This window comes from Peromyscus leucopus, chromosome 3 (assembly GCF_004664715.2).
Source record: "Peromyscus leucopus breed LL Stock chromosome 3, UCI_PerLeu_2.1, whole genome shotgun sequence".
Classification (NCBI taxonomy): domain Eukaryota; kingdom Metazoa; phylum Chordata; class Mammalia; order Rodentia; family Cricetidae; genus Peromyscus; species Peromyscus leucopus.
The window spans coordinates 124734824-124753125 of NC_051065.1; the positions used below are offsets into that span (position 1 = coordinate 124734824).

The 18302-nt window shown below is 40.2% G+C and overlaps 1 protein-coding gene across 3 annotated transcripts in view; it reads left to right on the forward strand.

The window, feature by feature from the left end:
* The window catches only part of Ipo8 (importin 8), a 67348-nt gene that overhangs the window by 16867 nt on the left and 32179 nt on the right, over nt 1-18302 (forward strand). For all 3 annotated transcript variants that reach the window (XM_028892426.2, XM_028892427.2, XM_028892428.2), the window contains exons 6-11: nt 3199-3288; nt 4882-4976; nt 5694-5778; nt 11021-11155; nt 13885-13984; nt 18183-18259. In XM_028892426.2, coding sequence (XP_028748259.1) covers nt 3199-3288; nt 4882-4976; nt 5694-5778; nt 11021-11155; nt 13885-13984; nt 18183-18259 — 582 coding nt within the window. The remainder of the gene's footprint in view (nt 1-3198; nt 3289-4881; nt 4977-5693; nt 5779-11020; nt 11156-13884; nt 13985-18182; nt 18260-18302) is intronic.

An 18302-nucleotide genomic window follows, 5' to 3' on the forward strand; every position in this document is an offset into this window, starting at 1 on the left:
ATGTCTTTAAAATTTGAGAATATTTAACACTGAATCCTTGAAAGACTTGAGTAGATGATTTTAGCCTGGGAAGAAGAATTGGGGTCAGTCTAAATGTGATGATGGATTAAAGCTCTTTTCTGTGCTTTCTTGATAATTCCTTGTGAGAGGAGGGTGTTTTAGCTGAGCTAGGGAGGCAGGGGAGTTGCCATGTGCTCTTGTTTCATTTTGACTTGGGTGTCTTTGGACTATTTTAGGGTTATAATAAAGTCTTCTCTCATAAACTTTTTTTTTTTAGTTTTCTGAGATACAGGGTCTCTCTGTGTAGCCCTGGCTGTCCTGGAACTCACTATGAGACAAGGCTGGCCTCCAACTTAGAGCTCCACCTGTCTCTGCCTCCTGAGTTCTGGGATTAAAAGTGTGGCCACCACACCTGGCCTCATAATTGTTTAATAAAGGCAGTTGAAGGCAGATTTTTTTTTTTTTTTCGGGATAAAAGGAAGGAAGGAGATCTCACAAGAGAGAAGAAAGTAGAATATCAGGGAAATGCATTGCTCTACATTCTCTGAAATATTTGGGAAGAAAGCTGCATGACTTTTCGTATAGAGTTAGTGTGAGAGGTCTCCCTCAGCAGCCTACTTGACACTGGCGCATCGCAACAACAGTAGCCCTGTATGTGGGGTTAGGCTAGCCTTTCTTGTTGTTGTTTGTTTTTGCTCTTTTTTTGTGGAGCCTGCTACCCAGCTCCCAAATAAATCACATGGAGACTTATTCTTACTTATGAATGCCCCGCCTTAGCTTAGCTTAGTTTCTTGTCAGCTTTCCTTAACTTAAATTATTTCGTCTACCTTTGACTCTGGGTTTTCCCCATTCTCTTCTGCAAACCTTACTTTTATTCCATGGCTTGCTGTGTAGCTGGGTGGCTGGCCCCTGATGTCCTCCTCCTTCCCTGACTAGTTCCTTCTTCACTCCTCCATTTCTTTTCTTCTTTCTCCTCCCAGATTTCTTGTTATAGTTATTCTCTCTGCCTGCCAGCCCCATCTATCCTTTCTCCTGCCTTGCCATTGGCCGTTCAGTTCTCTATTAGACCATCAGGTGTTTTACACAGGCACAGTAACACAGCTTCACAGAGTTAAACAAATGCAACATAAACAAAAATAACACACCTTAAAATAATATTCTACAACACTTTCCTACTGGGAAGACAGAGCCCAGGCACTGGTCAGTAACATGTAGGCTCCTGGCCTCAGTTTTCTGTGGTTTCTTTATCTATTTGGCTCACTAACAGGGAAGCAAATTCTTTAAACACATTAAAAAAACAAAAAACAACCCCAAAACCCAGCAACCCAACAACAAAATTAAAAGATGAATTGCTCTAGCATCTTTAACTGTTCTGGTAATCTGTTGTATATAAATACAGTAATATGCTCCTTTGGAGGCAAAATTTAAAAAAAAATTTTGAGAAGTGAAACTGCAATCATGATGCCTGGCTAGGGTACAGAAGGCCCAGACGAACTGCTCTTAAATGTCTAATTAATTCAGTGCGATTGGTTTTGTCTTAAGGAGCATTTATCTGTGTCTAGAAGTACTTGGTTTCTTCAAACATATGCCAGGAGTCACCACTTTCTGCCTAACTCCCTGCCTACTGGACCTGGACCCTAGTTCAAGCCCAAATGCCTCACTCACATAAGGCACTTAGAAGAAAGTATGACCTTTCTCAATTTTTTTTTTTTTTTTTTAATGGAGATAGAGTCCCACTGTGTAGTCTAGGTGGGTCTCAAACTCACAGCAGTCTTCCTGCCTCAGCCTTCTGAGTGATAGGATTCCATGTGTGAGCCACCAAGTCTGGCTTGTAGGTATGACCTTAAGTCTCCCCTCTGTGGGGATATATTGTGTACCCTTATAAAAAACTTGCCTGAGGATCAGAGGACAGAGCTAGCCACTAGATTAGACATAGGGGTCAGGCAGTGGTGGCACACACCTTTAATCCCAGCACTTGAGATCTCATGCCTTTGCTTGGGAAGCACACACACCTTTAATCCCAGGAAGTAATATGGCAGGGCAGAGAAATGTATAAAAGGTGTGAGGAAACAGGAACCCTCTCTCTTTAGGCTGAAGATTTTACAGAGGTAAGAACTAGTGGCTGGCTGTTCTGCTTCTCTGATCTTTCAGCTTTCACCCTGATATCTGGCTCTGGGTTTTTTATTAAAAGACTAAGATCCGAACAGCATCTCACCACACCCCTCCTTCACTATTTGCCCTTCCGGCTCTTGAACTTAGGTTTTCCAGCTGCAGTGTGACTCTGTGAGACAGCAGTGATGTTCCTTAGGGTTATGTCATTATCTCGTAGCTGGGGACAGTAGAACAGTGGGCATGGAGGCAGCTCCCTGCAGCTCATGGTGTGGCAGGGGCGATAGAAGCCTGAGTAATAGTCATTGTAGGTATTGGGCCACACACAAGAGGATAGGAATTGAAAAAGAGCTTCATGTGTGTTCATGAGGTAAAGATTTTTATCCAAGTGCTTATAATTGCAAGTTTGATACACGAAAAGACAAGTTGTAAAATAACCCAAAATGTATGTGAAATAAATGGGACCTTATTGATATGAAATCTTTCTTTTTAAAGGTAGACAAGAGAAACAGCTAATAGCATGTATATTTCTTAATTTAAAAGATTTACATATAAAAGCCAGAGGTAGGTTGTACATGTTTGTAATCCTTATGTTTTCAGATAGAGATGGGCAGATGAAGATTTCAAGGCTGTCTTTGGCTCCATAGCATATTTGAAGCCTGCTTGGGTTACAAGAGACCCTGTTTCAAAACACACCAACCAATCAACCTGACAAAGAGGCTAGGGAAGTAGCCCAGGGTTAGAGTTCTTACCCAGAATGTATGAAACCCTGGGATCAATCCCCCGTGCTACGTAAAACTGGGGATAGTGGCAAACACGTGTAATTTCTGTAGGCAGGCAGATCAGGAGTTCAAGGTCATCCTTGGGTAATTTTGAGGCTAGCCTAGGATATGTGAGACCTTGTTGCATCCCACCCTACAAAAGTATATATTTACTTATGGATTTTTTTTAAAGTTAAATTTTGGGTTGAATCATGAATTGCTGTTTCTTGCTCAAATATTAGCTCTTTTGTACATTTTAACCCTCTGATGCGAAGTGCTGATTTTCATGGGCAGGAGGGTGACTTCTCACCGCCTCTCTGTTTTCTAGTACGCACTGCCCCTTCAGCTGGTGAGCCACCAGACCATGACCACGTGGATGGAGATCTTTCGGACCATCATCGATAGAACAGTCCCTCCGGTACGTCAGGGCTCCGAGAAAGCCTGCAAGTGGGTTGGAGTACTTATGCTGATTCACTGTCTGGTCTGCTCTTTGGAAAACAAAAAAAACCCACTATCCTATTAACTAATAAAATAATGTAATACATAATTAATAATTTTCACTTTTAGAAAGTCAGATCAGCAAGAATATTTTTTTTTTTTTGGTTTTTTTTTCGAGACAGGGTTTCTCTGTGTAGCTTTGCGCCTTTCCTGGGACTCACTTGGTAGCCCAGGCTGGCCTCGAACTCACAGAGATCCGCCTGGCTCTGCCTCCCGAGTGCGAGTGCTGGGATTAAAGGCGTGCGCCACCACCGCCCGGCCAGCAAGAATATTAAAACAGTAACTATACTTAACTTTACTTAAGCTGGTTAAAACATTTTAAACCTTGCTCCATATCTCTCTAGTCTTTTTTCCTGAATGTATTTTTAGAATTTTACTTATAAAAATAGTACATGTAGCTATATCTTCATTTTTTTTTCACTAAAAATAAAATATAAATATTACTAATACTTTTCTGGTTATAACTTTTTTAAAATTAATTTTTATTTTACATTTACAATTTCTTTTTAGTGACTGAGTGTGTTGTATAAGAGTACACCATGGTGTATGTGTAGAGGTCAGAGGACCCTTGTGGTTCTTTCTTTCCATAATGTGGATCTTGGGGATCAAAGTCAGGTCATCAAGGTTGGTAGTTGGCACCTTTATGTACTGAACCATCTTGCTGGCCCTTGACTGTTTTTATACTGTCATTTTAATGTAGTGCTTTATTGCTGGATGTTTGGGTAGTTTTAATATTTAAGCTTTTATCTCTAAGAATGTGGTTTAGTGATTGGCTGGGGTGGAACTCAGTTTCAGAGTGGTTGTTTCCTGAAAGTGTTGGGCTTTGATAGACCTTGTGAAGCAAAGACAGTGCTCAGGTTTGTACTTGAATACAGTGGCTAAGAGTGTTTGCTGCAAGGGCACACTTGGTTTTAAGCCACCTGTTTTACAGGTAAAAGTATCTCAGTGTGATTTGTGGTAGCAACAATAGTGCCTTTTCATCTGTCAAGTTAACTTGTTTGTTTAAAAACTTGAGTTGGCCTGAAAATGTCCACTATTCTTTTTGTGTCCATATCTTTTATTTATTTATGTATTTGGGTTCAAAGGTTGAGCCCAGGGACACTTACATGCTAATCATACTGACCTCTGTTTTCCTTGTCTTCTCCATTGTCTATATTTGAAACAAATTATTTCAAGTTTTAATGTCTCTATATAGGCAATAAACAGTTCAGTGATTTTTGCCAACATCAGAACTCAGAAACTTCTCATCCCCTCAGAGTTCATCAAGTGACTGGTGCTTATGCTTTGTTTCTACCTACTTGCTTCCCTTGAAGATCAGTGTGAATACCAGCACGGCCAGGAAAGATTTGCTTAACTTACTTAGTTCTTAACTAGCTACCTGTAAAGTAGAGTGTATGTTCACATGGCAGTCTCACTTCAAATAGCTATGACTTAATCTATACCAAAATTTATGTTGTTTTTGTAAACCAACTTAGGAAAAAAAAATCTGATTTGGGTGTTTTTCCCCTCTTAGGAGACTCTTCAAATTGATGAGGATGACCGGCCAGAGCTGGTGTGGTGGAAGTGTAAGAAGTGGGCGCTGCACATCGTCGCTCGTCTCTTTGAGCGGTATTACTCCACTTGCTATAGTAACGATGTTGCAGTGGGTGTCTTGGCGTTGGGTGTGCTGGAGTTGAGTGGCTCCCTGGTGTTGTACGGAATACAGCTTCATAGAGTAGCTGGGCATAGTGATGTAAGCTTCTGTTTAAGCTTAGGGAAGTGGAGGGAGGGAGGAGGATCACGGGTTCAAACCCATTCTCAGCTACATAGTGAGTGTGAGGCCAGCCTATCTCATACAGCTGAAAACCAAACCAAGCCAAACCAAAAAAACCACAGAGGGCAGGCTTGTGCCCACTGCCTAGAAATCATAACAACGTGGGTAGCCTTCTCTGGCTCTTTTCTACTCTGTGCAAAACATGTAAAGCTTCTCATTTTTTTCCCCAATGGAAATATCCATAAATTATGTAAGAAGGAACACATGGATACTTGGCTCCATAAGAAAGTCAAATTTACTTTTAAAAGCTTTTATTGTAAAGCATGCCAGGTATAACATTTTTATTCCTTTTAGGAGTTAATTGGTTTAGAAGTTAGAAGTTTCTGTCCAAATGTTAACTGTGCTGTAGAGTCTTTGAGTTCCTCCTGATTCATATTGTGTCTTGTGGAAAAAGAGAACGTGTTAGTTTTCTGGCCCAGTAGAACATACCTTCTAATATCTGTGTTTAAACTAGCAAGGATGCTTTGTTTTTAAACTTCACAGTAATTAGAGTTTCTTCTTTGAATTTTAAGGTATGGAAGCCCAGGAAATGTCACAAAAGAATACTTCGAATTTTCTGAATTTTTTTTGAAAACCTATGCAGTGGGAATTCAGCAGGTATTAAACTTATGCTTTTAAAATAGAAGAGTAGTTATTACTGAGTGCTATTTCTATCTGTTTTAAAGTAGATTGCTTATATGGTAATTCACTGCACACTTAAAGAGGATGAAATAGCTGTGGGAGTCTGGTCCAAGGGCAGCTGGCTTGAGAATCCAGTGTCCTCCATCTGCTTCCATCAGAAATGCCTTCATGACTGCTAGACGTGGAAGGACCTCAAATGATGACACAGACCTCGCTGTCTTCCTATAAGTTTCTTATTTCTTTGAGTTTTCCCTTGTTTGTTTGAAGATTTATACACTATGAATAAATCTATTTCAAGACTAGTCTAGCTTAGATATTAAAGAGGACTTTCAGGTAAGAACATGCAAGTTGGAGTATCCATTCTACATAAGGAAAATGTGTAATCCATGAGACTTTATTAATATTTAAAAACTTTAAAAGTTGCAAAGGACAATGGACTCTGATTGGTCCGTCAAATATTGCCAACTGAATCATGATATGTTTGCTACTTTTTTTTTTGAAGTGAGAGTTAGTAATTAATAACTAGCTGTGTCAGGGCCTTCATAGGAAAGCCAGGACTGTTTAATCAGACATAATCCAAGGCTTCAATGATACAGAAGGTGTTTATAGATTTTTCATAAATCCCTCAGTAATGTGAAATTAAATACTTAAGTAAGGTAAAAGGGTTTCTGAAAAGTACTTTGATATGGTACCCATTAGATACTCTATAGGGGAAATTAGTAAATAATAAGTGAAATTATCTGTCCAGATATTCAGAGCAGACACCAGGCTGATCTAGAAACGGATCGGTTGTATCTTTGGCTCTTTTTTGCTGCTGTTAAACTTCAAGAAGTGTCTTAATGCTGATGTCTCTTGAGGTGTGTTTAGAATTTTCTAGTGTTGTTAAAGCATGCATGTAAATATACATGCATAAACTTGTATTAAAAAGTAAATGCCATGTCCATGTGTCTGTGCCAGAAATGTTACCTAAAGACATATAATCTTGATATTTAAAATTAGTTTCCTTGCCAAAACTGTCATCTGCTGCTGTCTGGAATCTTCCCTATTGCTGCTGTGAGGACCAGCCTATAGCAGCTCAGGGATTGAGAGGGATCCAACAGGGTCAGCAGACTATTGTATCTGAGGGAGTAAACTTAATTCTCTGGGACTGGCAAGGGGGGCAAAACTTAACTCTCTGGGACCAGCGAAAAAGAGCAACAGACACACACACACACACACACACACACACACACACACACACACACACACACACACACACCTACACACCCCTTCAGCATGTCAGGATCTCACCTGGGGTGCTGATGAATGGCAAGCCTTCATTAAATCAGAGAAACTGAAGAGGAGATGCAGAGTAGGCGAACTACTGAACAGACAAACAGACACACAAAGACTGTTCTGAGGACCAAAGCTTAGTTCTTCATTTTATTGTTCTTACTGTCATTTCTCTACTCTATTCCTTTCTTGTTCTGTTTTTCTACCTTGATGTTTTCCTTCTGTCTCTTGATGTTTTCCTTCTACATCTTTTCTGGTGTTTTCCTTCTCTTGTGTCTTTTTTCCCTTACAGATTATATACCCTAGTAGAATCTTTCAAGCAATTTAGGAATTGCAATGTGGTTACATACCCTTTTTCAAGTGAATGATTACAGTGAATACAAGTTAAAAACAGTATGTTTTTCATCTCCCTTACATGATTAAACATTTCATGTATTACAGGTGAAAAACAAGTTGTCCCAAGAACCCACATACATTCATGTCCAAGTAACTTGTTATAGATTAACAGAGTGTCAGCAAGCAAGGTATTTTTATCAGCCAGTTCTTTTGTGGGCAGGCTGCATTTTGTGGTTTCAAAAAGGACCAAATATTTTATTATTTGTCTCAAAAGGTGATCTTATAAAAAATCTTAAAGGAATCATAAACCTAAACTTTTATATATGATAAACAATCAGTCAGCTCTACTTTAAATCCTCAGGGTGCATACCCACTCATTAATAGTTTTTATATCAGGAAGCTGAGGGCAGAAATGTGTACAGGGAATTAATCATCACCCTTGATCACCAGCCCAAGAAAGGTATGTCAGCCAGCAATAGCCAGACCATGATTGTTCTTGTTCCCTGACCTCAATGAATCCCTTGCTCAGCTATTAAAAGTGTCTTTAAATTGTTTTCCAAGATTTTTTTTTAACTTCAAAACCATTAGCAAAAACATCTTAATCTAAACTTAAATTATATTTAAAGCTTTGTTTTAGTTATGATGCATACTGAAACCTGTGACCACACCTCCCAACATTGAGATTGAAAAGAACTTGAGCTAGCTGGGCTTCTGGGACTCAATTGTTTTTCTTTTTTTTTTTTTTTGGTTTTTTTTCGAGACAGGGTTTCTCTGTGTAGCTTTGCGCCTTTCCTGGAGCTCACTTGGTAGCCCAGGCTGGCCTCGAACTCACAGAGATCCGCCTGGCTCTGCCTCCCAAGTGCTGGGATTAAAGGCGTGCGCCACCACCGCCCGGCTCAATTGTTTTTCTTAATCATTAACCTAAGCCACAGTCTATATGACTCCTCAAGGAAAACTAGCTGTGTGACGTTTACTTGCTTTAATTTTCTATCCTCTGCAGGCCCTACTTTATCGGGGCAGGGGAAATACCATATCTTGGGTTTACCTATATTAGGTTTCTCACTAAACTAACCTCTATCATAATCCCTTACTATATTTATTAAAGACCCTCAATCATCAAAATCTTATTTAAACTAACACTATTGTATAAATCATTGCTTTGGTTAAGCAGTACAGCTTAGGAGGAAATCATTTTCATAATAGTCCACAGGTAAAAATGCCCAGGAGAGAGCCCAGCGATGGTGACATATGGTGATATTGTGTTCCCCAATATATTGTGCACCCTAATGAACTTATCTGGGGTCAGAGAACAGAACAGCCACTAGATAGACATAGAGGCCAGAAAATGGTGACACACACACCTTTAATCCTAACATTCCAGAGATTCGGATCTCTGTGAGTTCAAAGCCACACTGGAAACAGCCAGGCATCGGGACTAATGCCTTTAATCCCAGGAAGTGATGGCAGGAAGCAGAAAGGTATATAAGGTGTGAGGACCAGGAACTGGAGTCTTTTTAAGCTTATAGGCTTTTAGCAGCACAGTTCAGCTGAGATCCATTAGGATGAGGACTCAGAGGCTTCCAGTTTGAGGAAACAGGATTGGCTGAGAAGTTGGTGAGGTCAGGTTAGCTGTGGCTTGTTCTGCTTCTCTGATCTTCTAGAATTCACCCCAATAACTGGCACCAAGTTTTTTATTAATAAGACTTTTTAAGATTCGTGTTACAGTGGCATACGCCTTTAATCCCAGCACTGGGGAGGCAGAGGCAGGCCTGGTCTACAAAGCGAGTTCTAGGACAGGCTCCAAAGCTACATAGAGAAACCCTGTCTCCAGAAACAAAAAATAAATAAAAATAAAAAAACAAAGCAACCCAAAAAACAAAATACAATGCCCAGGAGAACAGGATATTCCCTTGAGATAACCCCACTGCGTTAAGGGCAGTGGGGATCTCCCCACACCCACGCACACCGTGCCAGACACCAGAGGAAGACGACAGCGGCAAACACGCAGAGACACAGCAGTGGAGGAGACATTGGGGCCGAGGCTCTCGGGGCCTTGCCCATCAAGACTCACCCATCAGTGCCTTGCTTCCTGGTGGGCTGATGCCCTGGAGTCAGTTGCCACCTGCTGCTCCTCTGACATGCTCCCAGCCATGTTAGGACAGTCTTGCTCAATATCATCCTCTTAGCTGCCATTGCAGGAGTTTATAGATGGTAATTGGACTTCAGATCAATTTTATTAACCTAGATTTTAGATAAGTTGTATAAAATTCATATTCTGATTTATAAATTTTATACATGTTCTGAAAGATTTAGCAACTCACTTAAGCTTGACACAATGAAGTGATGGGGACCAGGAAATGGGAGGCAGGAGTCTTGTGCTCTCTCTGAAGGCCCCTGAGCCAGTCACAGCTGTTCTCCAGGGTTCTTTCTTATAAGCAGGATTGCAACTGGCCCATAAGAAAAGTCAACTGTGTGTTACATTACAGAGATTGTCGGGGACTTGAGATTATAAAATACAAATATCCTACATTTTCTTCTAGGAACTCCATGCTTTAGGGTTTTTAACTGTTAAAGTATTTGCCTATCTGGAGCTCATTTTGGTGTGGAGGTTAGTTAGGGATCTAGTTTAATTATTTCAAAGAATAATTGGTAATATCAGCACTATTTTTAGAATAATGTTTATCTTCTGATTAAGGTCTAAGCTTTGGTGCTGCTGGTTCTATGTGAACATGTGCTGCTGTGTGATTATATAGAAGTTTTGAAATGTTTACTCCACCAGATCTGTAATTTTATTGAAAATAGGAGAAGCTAGTTGTCTTAATCAAAGTTCTATTGCTGTGAAGAGACACCATGACCATGGCAACTCTTATAAAGGAAAACATTTAATTGGGCTGGTTTACAGTTCAGAGGTTTAGTCCATTATCATCATGGCAGGAAGCATGGTGGCATGCAGGCAGACATGGTGCTGGAGAGGAGGTGAGAGTTCTACATCTGGATTGACAGGCAGTGGGAAGAGGGCAACACTGGGCTTGGCTTGAGTATCTGAAACCTCAAAATTCATCCCCAGTGACACACTTCCTCCATCAAGGCCACACCTCCTAATAGTGCCACACCTATGAACCTATAGGGTGCCATTTTCATTCATACCAGCACACTAGCCCTGGACTAGGGCATAGACTTATTCTGAGTAGCATATAGGTTAGAAGAACAGATGCCTAAAATTCAGTGACATATCTCTTAGCTCAGTGTAACACACAAACCTATCTAAAAAGTAAAATGCACTGGGCGGTGGTGGCGCACGCCTTTAATCCCAGCACTCAGGATGCAGAAGCAGTCGGATCTTTGTGAGTTCAAGGCCAGCCTGGTCTATAGAGCGAGATCCAGGAAAGGTGCAGAGCTACACAGAGAAACCCTGTCTCGAAAAACCAACAAACCAACCAAACAAAAAGTAAAATGCCTGCATGAGCTTTTTCCCCCAATATCTCCCCCAAATCTGCTTGTGTAGATCACTGACTATAGTATTTTATGTCATGCCTCAAACTCCTTTGCTTTTTAACGTAGTAATTGTTAACATGTTCATCCCTCCCAATCCCCACCTATTTTCCTGTAGGTACTACTAAAAATTTTAGACCAATACAGACAGAAAGAATATGTAGCTCCCCGTGTTCTTCAGCAAGCATTCAACTATCTCAACCAAGGGGTTGTTCATGCTGTGACCTGGAAGCAGATGAAGCCACATATACAGGTTAGTGTTGGGGTGGCTCTCTAAACCATTGTCGGTTAAGTTGGGTTTTCTAGAGAAACTAGGTGTTGTTTGATATTTTATATTTATGTTTTATACTTAATCTCTGTTTCCACTAACAATAATTTCTAACAAATGCAATCTTATATTATGAAGGGCTTCCAACCTTTAAGCATTTGAGAAGAGAGAGATCTTCAGGATTGTGAGTTGGGAGGCTTGGAGTCAGGTGTCATTCAGTTGTTGATTTAGCCTTGGAGTCTGTTCTGTTAAGGCAGATCATGTTTTTTTGACCCTTGTGTGAAAACATTTTGAAAGCTGCTACCAGGGCTTTACAAAGAGAGTGTTATTTTGCAGAAGATGCAGTCTGATAAATGATTTTCCTATTGTGGATATACACCAAAAGGGCGGGCAGCCTGCCTGCCTGCCTGCCTGCCTTCCTTCCTTCCTTCCTTCCTTCCTTCCTTCCTTCCTTCCTTCCTTCCTTCCTTCCTCCCTCCCTCCCTCCCTCCCTCCCTCCCTCCCTCCCCTCCCCCCTCCCCCCCTCCCTCCCCTCCCCTCCCCTCCCTCCCCTCCCTCCCTTCCTTCCTTCCTTCCTCCCTTGGATTCAGTTCTTTAGCAGAAGTTGAAGTTTTGTTTTATTAAAAACAGCTTTATTTATTTTTATTTTTTATTAAAAAGTTTTATTAAAACTGCTTTATTAACGCTAACCCTGTTTTTAATACCAACTGTTTTTTTTTAAAAGACAGAATTCAGCATTGTTATTTGTCATAATTAAAGAACAAATCAGAATGGAAAATGATGGACTAATAATATATACATTTTATTTGCACATAAATATCTGGGTAATTTAAAGTATTAAGAACTGACTCTCTGCTTCCAATAAACTGTGAGTTCTTAGTGTAAAACATTTTTTTCCTTTTGAGACAAGGTCTCTCTGTGTAGCAGCTCTGGTTGTCCTGGAATTCACTATGTAGACCAGGCTGGCTTTGAACTCACAGAGCTCCACCTGCCTCTGCCACCTGAGTGCTGGGATTAATTCATGTGCCACCACGCCAGGTTTAATTTTTTTTTTTTTTTTTGTCGTCTTTTGAGATAACAGCCCAGACTGACATTGAACTTCCTGTGTGGTGGGGATGACCCTGAGCTTCTGATCCTCTTGTCCCTACCTCCTAGGCTGAGGTTGCAGGCACGCACCACCGCACCTGCCATGTCTGGTTTATGGGGTGATGGGGACTGAACTAAGGCTTTTAAGAACCTCATGCATGCTAGGCAAGTGCTCTGTCAACTAAGCTACATTCCCAGCCTGTTGTTCTTAAATTCTGTAAGTTGGTATGTGACAAGAAAATCAGTTGCTTTACTGTTCATGGTATCTAGGATATAGTTTAGGTAGGTAGTATTATCTTTTTTTTTTTTTTAAACAATATCTTGCTATATAGTCTGGCCTTGAACTCAACCATTTTTCTTCTACTTTCTGAATGCTAGGATTACATTTACTACCAACCCAGCTTTGGTTAGCATTATCTGAACACAAGTCTTACATATGTAAGATTTTTTAAAAAATAATTTTATTTAACTATATTTTGTATGCATTAGTGTGAGGGTGTCAGATCATGTGGAACTGGAGTTACAGACAGTTATGATCTTCCATGTAGGTGCTGGGAATTGAACCTGGGTCCCCTGGAAGAGCAGTCAGTGCTCTTAACCATTGAGCCATCTCTCCAGCCCCATGTAGTATAGTTTAAATTTGTCAATTGTGGACTCTGTAACTATTTGCCTACTTACTATGATCAAATAGTGGTAATTTCTTTGCAATTAGTAAAGATACTGTTTTCATTTTGTTTATACCTGTAAATTTAAGGGTGACATGAAATACAAAATAACATCTTTTCCTTTGGCATTATTTTTATATGGCTTTCACATAGAAAGTTTCAGGAAAATACTAACCTTTAGGCTGAATTTCAACTAAGTGATAAGAAATAGTTCTTTTTTTTTTTTTTTTTTTTTTTTAAAGATTTACTTATTTTTATTTTATATGTATTGGTGCTTTGCTGCATATTTGTCTGTGAACTGTGTGCATGCTTGGTGTCCAAAGAGGCCAGAAAGTCTTTGGCTCCTCTAAAACTGGAGTTACAGATGATTATGAACTTCCATGTGGGTGTTGGGAATAGAACCCAGGTCCTCTGGAAGATCAGTGAACCACCCCTCTAGCCCTCGTCCTGTTTCTATGTGAGTAGTTATTGAACACACAGGGGCCTGCTTGAGCTTAGCTGCTGTTCACAGGCTGCTTCGGGCACTTCCTCTCTGAAACACACAGCTGTGGAGTAGAGTACTAGTGTTTTGGAAATGGAAGCAGAAAAGACACAAATATTGTTGATGTATTGATGATTAGGACCAGTATGGACACATGAAGCATTTTAAAAATGAGAACTATAATAGTAAATATAACCCTGGTGGCATTTTCCATACAAGAAATCAAGGTGTGTTTAATGTTGATCTGTTAGTGAAGTTCTGTTGTTCCTGTTCTTTCTTCAAGGAGCATCACTTGCACTGGTCTTTTCTGCTTCTTGCCTCCAGCTTCTAAGTGTTCCGTTTGTCTGAGCTTCAGCTATTGCTGTCCTCTCTGAATGTGAATGCAGGCTGAGAAGGATTACTGTAACTGGAAAAACTAATGTGACTGACCAGTCTTGTTGGAATGACCTGTACCCAATTGTTTTGTTTGTTTCTCATCTTAGAGCATCTCTGAAGATGTAATTTTTTCTGTGATGTGTTATAAAGACGAGGATGAGGAGCTGTGGCAAGAAGATCCGTATGAGTACATAAGGATGAAGTTTGGTAATTGAGATGAGTCTTCCCTCTGCAGTCCCTAGATATATAAATGCAACTAAATTTATATTTCTAAGCAGTTCTGCTCTGTATGATGAACTCTGAAATTTAGAAAAGTTTGATGTTATTTTTCAACAAGGAGCTTGATGCTTTGGGTACAGGAGACAAAAGAAGCCTTATTCACTCTTCTGTCAGAGATAAGGCCCTTGCTGAGTGGTTTGTTACCCAGGCTGTGTGGCTGAAATGGAGGGACCACCTTTTCTTTGCTGTGTTACCACATAGCACTCATTCTGGGATAATTTTGGGCTTCTGCACATTCAGAAGCACCTCAGTTTAATTTGCTTTCCCCTCCTTTGGACTACATATTCCACTAGGAATAGGATTTCCTTCATTGGCCTCAATGTATGTGACCCAGTTCTGTAACACGAATCTTAAAAGGTCTTATTAATAAAAACACTCAGGAGCCAGATATTGGGGTGATAGCTGAGAGATCAGAGAGACAGAACAAGCCACAGATAACCTCACCTCGCCAACTTCTCAGCAGATCCTGTTTCCTCAAATTGGAAGCCTCTGAGTCCTCATCCTAATGGATCTCAGCTGAACTGCTGCTAAAAGCCTAAAAGCCTAAAAGCCTCAAGTTCCTGGCCCTCATGCCTAATATACCTTCCTGCTTCCTGTCATCACTTACTGGGATTAAAGGCGTGTGTCTTTCTGAAGCAAAGACATGAGATCTCAAGTACTGGGATTAAAGGTGTGTGCCACCACATCTGGTTCTGTTCCTAGTGTGGCCTTGAACTCACAGAGATCCACACAGATCTCTGCCTCCCAAGTGATAGGATTAAAGGTGTGTGTGTGCCACCATTTTCTGGCCTCTATGTCTAATCTAGTGGCTGTTCTGTTCTCTGACCCTCAGATAAGTTTATTAGGGTGCACAGTATATCAAATTTCCCCTTTTTTTGTTTAAAAAAAGTTATAACTAATATAAGAAAAAGTATATACAATAAGTATATACAATATATACAGTCAAGAATTACATTAACAATGTCCAGTCCATTAACATTTGACAAATTCAGACAAAAAATTTTATTATTTATCCTATTTTGGTGAGTCCAATACAAAATTTATATATAATATAAAAAAATCCAATCTAATGTAAAATATTTAAAACAAGTAGTTCCTTTTAAAAAGTAGATTCAATAATCTACCTTTTTATCTTATCATATCCATATTCTCTCTTTTCTGAGTAGATTCAAAAATCTACCTTTTATCATTTCTATATCTTCCCTTTTTTCTTTTTAAAGTAGATTCAATAATCTACCCTTTTATCCTATTGTTTCTATATCTTTTTAAAAAGTAGATTCAATAATTACCTTTTTATCATATCATATCCATATTCTCTCTTTTTTCTTTTCTGAGTAGATTCAAAAATCTACCTTTTATCTTATCATTTCTATACCTTCCCTTTTTTCTTTTTAGAGTAGATTCAGTAATCTATCCTTTTATGCTATTATTTCTATACAAAAAAGATCTTTGGGGATCTTTTTGGCTTGGATCTTTCTAGAAGCTGTTGAACTGAGTAGGTTGCCTGATAATGACTCCCCCTTTCTCTGGATACAGCCCTGTGCAGATGTTACTATGTGTAAGTCTGTATCCCATAGCTAAGATATATCAGAGCAGGAATGTTAACATATTTACTTTATTTTATATTCTTTTTTCCTTTCTCATGTCTGTTTCTCCTGGTCTTTATTGGCACCAATCTGCCTTCAGTAATGTTGAAGTGAAGATTGCTAGTTGAAGGTGCTGTGAGAAAGTTGTTTTATTTGTTGAGTCAGTTGTCCAGAGTTCCAAAGTTCAGCTTAAACTCCTGCCAGGGCCCACCTTGTGGGACCTGAGTTACTGAGCTGAGCATGCTTTGATTCCAGGAGGAGCACTCCTTCCTCTCAGGAAAACAAGGGAAGGAGTGACATTGACCATCTCCGTTCTCTCTCCACTCTGCCTTTTCCTTTGAAGGCCTTTGTCCCATGCAGGATTTGTTTTCCTCTCTTCTGTGTCTGCCTCTTGTTTGCTTTGGCAGAGGAGTGAAGTCATTCTTCCTCCTGTTTAAGGCTTTTTGAAATTGGGTCTCACTCAGTTGTCCAGTCAGGCCTCGAACTTCCTGTGTAGGCTGGTCTCAGACTCCTGGCGGTTTTCATGACTCAGCTTTCGGAGTGCTGCATTTATAGGTCTACACCATCTTGCCTGGAAAAGTGTGCTGGGATTGAGTCCAGGGCTCTGTGTGCTAGGTAAGTCATCTACACTGAGCTAACCTCCAGCCCTACGGCACTCTTCAGATGGTTAACATTTTTTTTTTATTTTTAAGACATTTTTATTTATGTATGTGGGGATGACCGAGAAGGTCAGAAGAGAGTGTTGTATTCCTGTAGTTAGAGGTGATTGTGAGCTGTAATTAGAGGTGATTGTGAGCTGCCTGATATTGGTGCTAGGGAACCGAACTTGGTTCCTCTGGAAGAGCAGCAAGTGTTCTTAACCACTGAGGCATCCCTCCAGCCCCAACTTAACTGCTCAGCCCTCCCTCCAGCCCATGTTAACTGCTCAGCCCTCCCTCCAGCCCATGTTAACTGCTCAGCCCTCCCTCCAGCCCATGTTAACTGCTCAGCCCTCCCTCCAGCCCCAACTTAACTGCTCAGAAACCTAACTGAACACCAACATGATTTAATTAATTCTTTGTTTTGGAAAAATGATATCTTTGTTTTTTGTTTTTGTTTTTAAATATAACAACTAGTAGTTCTGGCATCTTTATGGTATATTTATAGTACAATAATAAAAAAACATCTCTGTCATGTTTGTTCTCAACCTAATTGCTATAGTGGGTATCTGCACATGTCACCAACTGTGGCTGGAGATATGACTCAGCAGTTAAGAGAACTGGCTGCTCTTCCAGAGAACCCAGGTTTGATTCCCAGCATACACAAAGTGGCTTACAACTATCTGTAACTCCAGTTCCAGGGGGTCTGACACCCTCTTGTGGCCTCCCTGGACACTGGGCTTGAATGACATATACTGACATTCTTGAAGGCAAAATCTCATACACATATAATTTTTTTAAAATTTACAAGTTGGTGAGAAGAATATTGGTAACTGAAAAAAAATCATTGAGGAGCTTTTCCCTTGCCCATTTTCTGCTGGCATGATCGAGTGGTTCTTCCAGTCATTTGACCGCAGGGAAGGAAGGATATTACTGCATTCCTGTCTTAAGTATATTGATTACTATTAAAATTGATGGTTTTGTCATATTCTGTAATCATATTCGTACCAGTTCCCAAGAATAATGTTTTTAGATTTGGTAAAAGCTGACCTGAGCTCAGGCTTTGATGCTGTGGAAGCCTAAAGTGATGCCGCAGCAGCATCCCTGTGTACCTGTGCCTCGGCAGCTGCAAGGTGCAGCTGTGAGCAGTTTACGAAAACAGTACTGTGTAGTTTGTAGTAGGGTGCTCAGCACGGAGCAACTCTTTTTCCAGGGGCGGGGGAAGGGGCTTTGGAGACAGGGGTTCTCTGTGTAGCCCTGACTGTCTTTGAACTCACTTTGTAGACCAGGCTGGCCTCAAACTCACAGAGATCCGCCTGCCTCTGCCTCCTGAGTGCTGGGATTAAAGGCGTGCGCCACCACTGCCTGGCTAAGTTTTCAAATTCTTAATGAAACAGCCTGTTATGAAATGGTGGAAGTTTTCATGGTATTAAGTAGTGTTTAAGTACTTTGGCATTCAACACATAATCTGTTGAATGCTGTAAAGTGCCTTCCTTAGAACTCTTCCCCTGCTGTTCCCCACCTGCTGTGGTACATTCATGCAATCTCTATTTCTTAGTTCTTACCATGTGAGCTTCTGTGTTTGAGTTTTCATTCCTAGAGCCTAGAGCAGTTTCTGCACATGGAACACTCTGAGTAAGTTTTGTTGCATTTTGATAGGGGTGAAGTACATTCTCTGTGTTCAGGGAAATACATACCTGAGCTGTATTTTTTTTTTAATCTTGTCACTTGAGAGGTTGAGCACATGGTGTTTGCTAAATGTGCTAAATCATCAATTAGATTATGCATGAAAAAACCTGAGACCATGACCTAAGCATCTTTATTCTGTAATTCACTGGCCAGGTTTAAAGTCTATATAATAAAGTTGTGTTTTTATTAATAAGATTTATTTTGACATTTTAGATATTTTTGAAGATTATGCTTCTCCCACCACCGCAGCCCAAACCCTGCTGTACACAGCTGCGAAGAAAAGGAAGGAGGTATACGGTTGTCTTAACTGAAAAGCAACTTGTGTTGATTTGA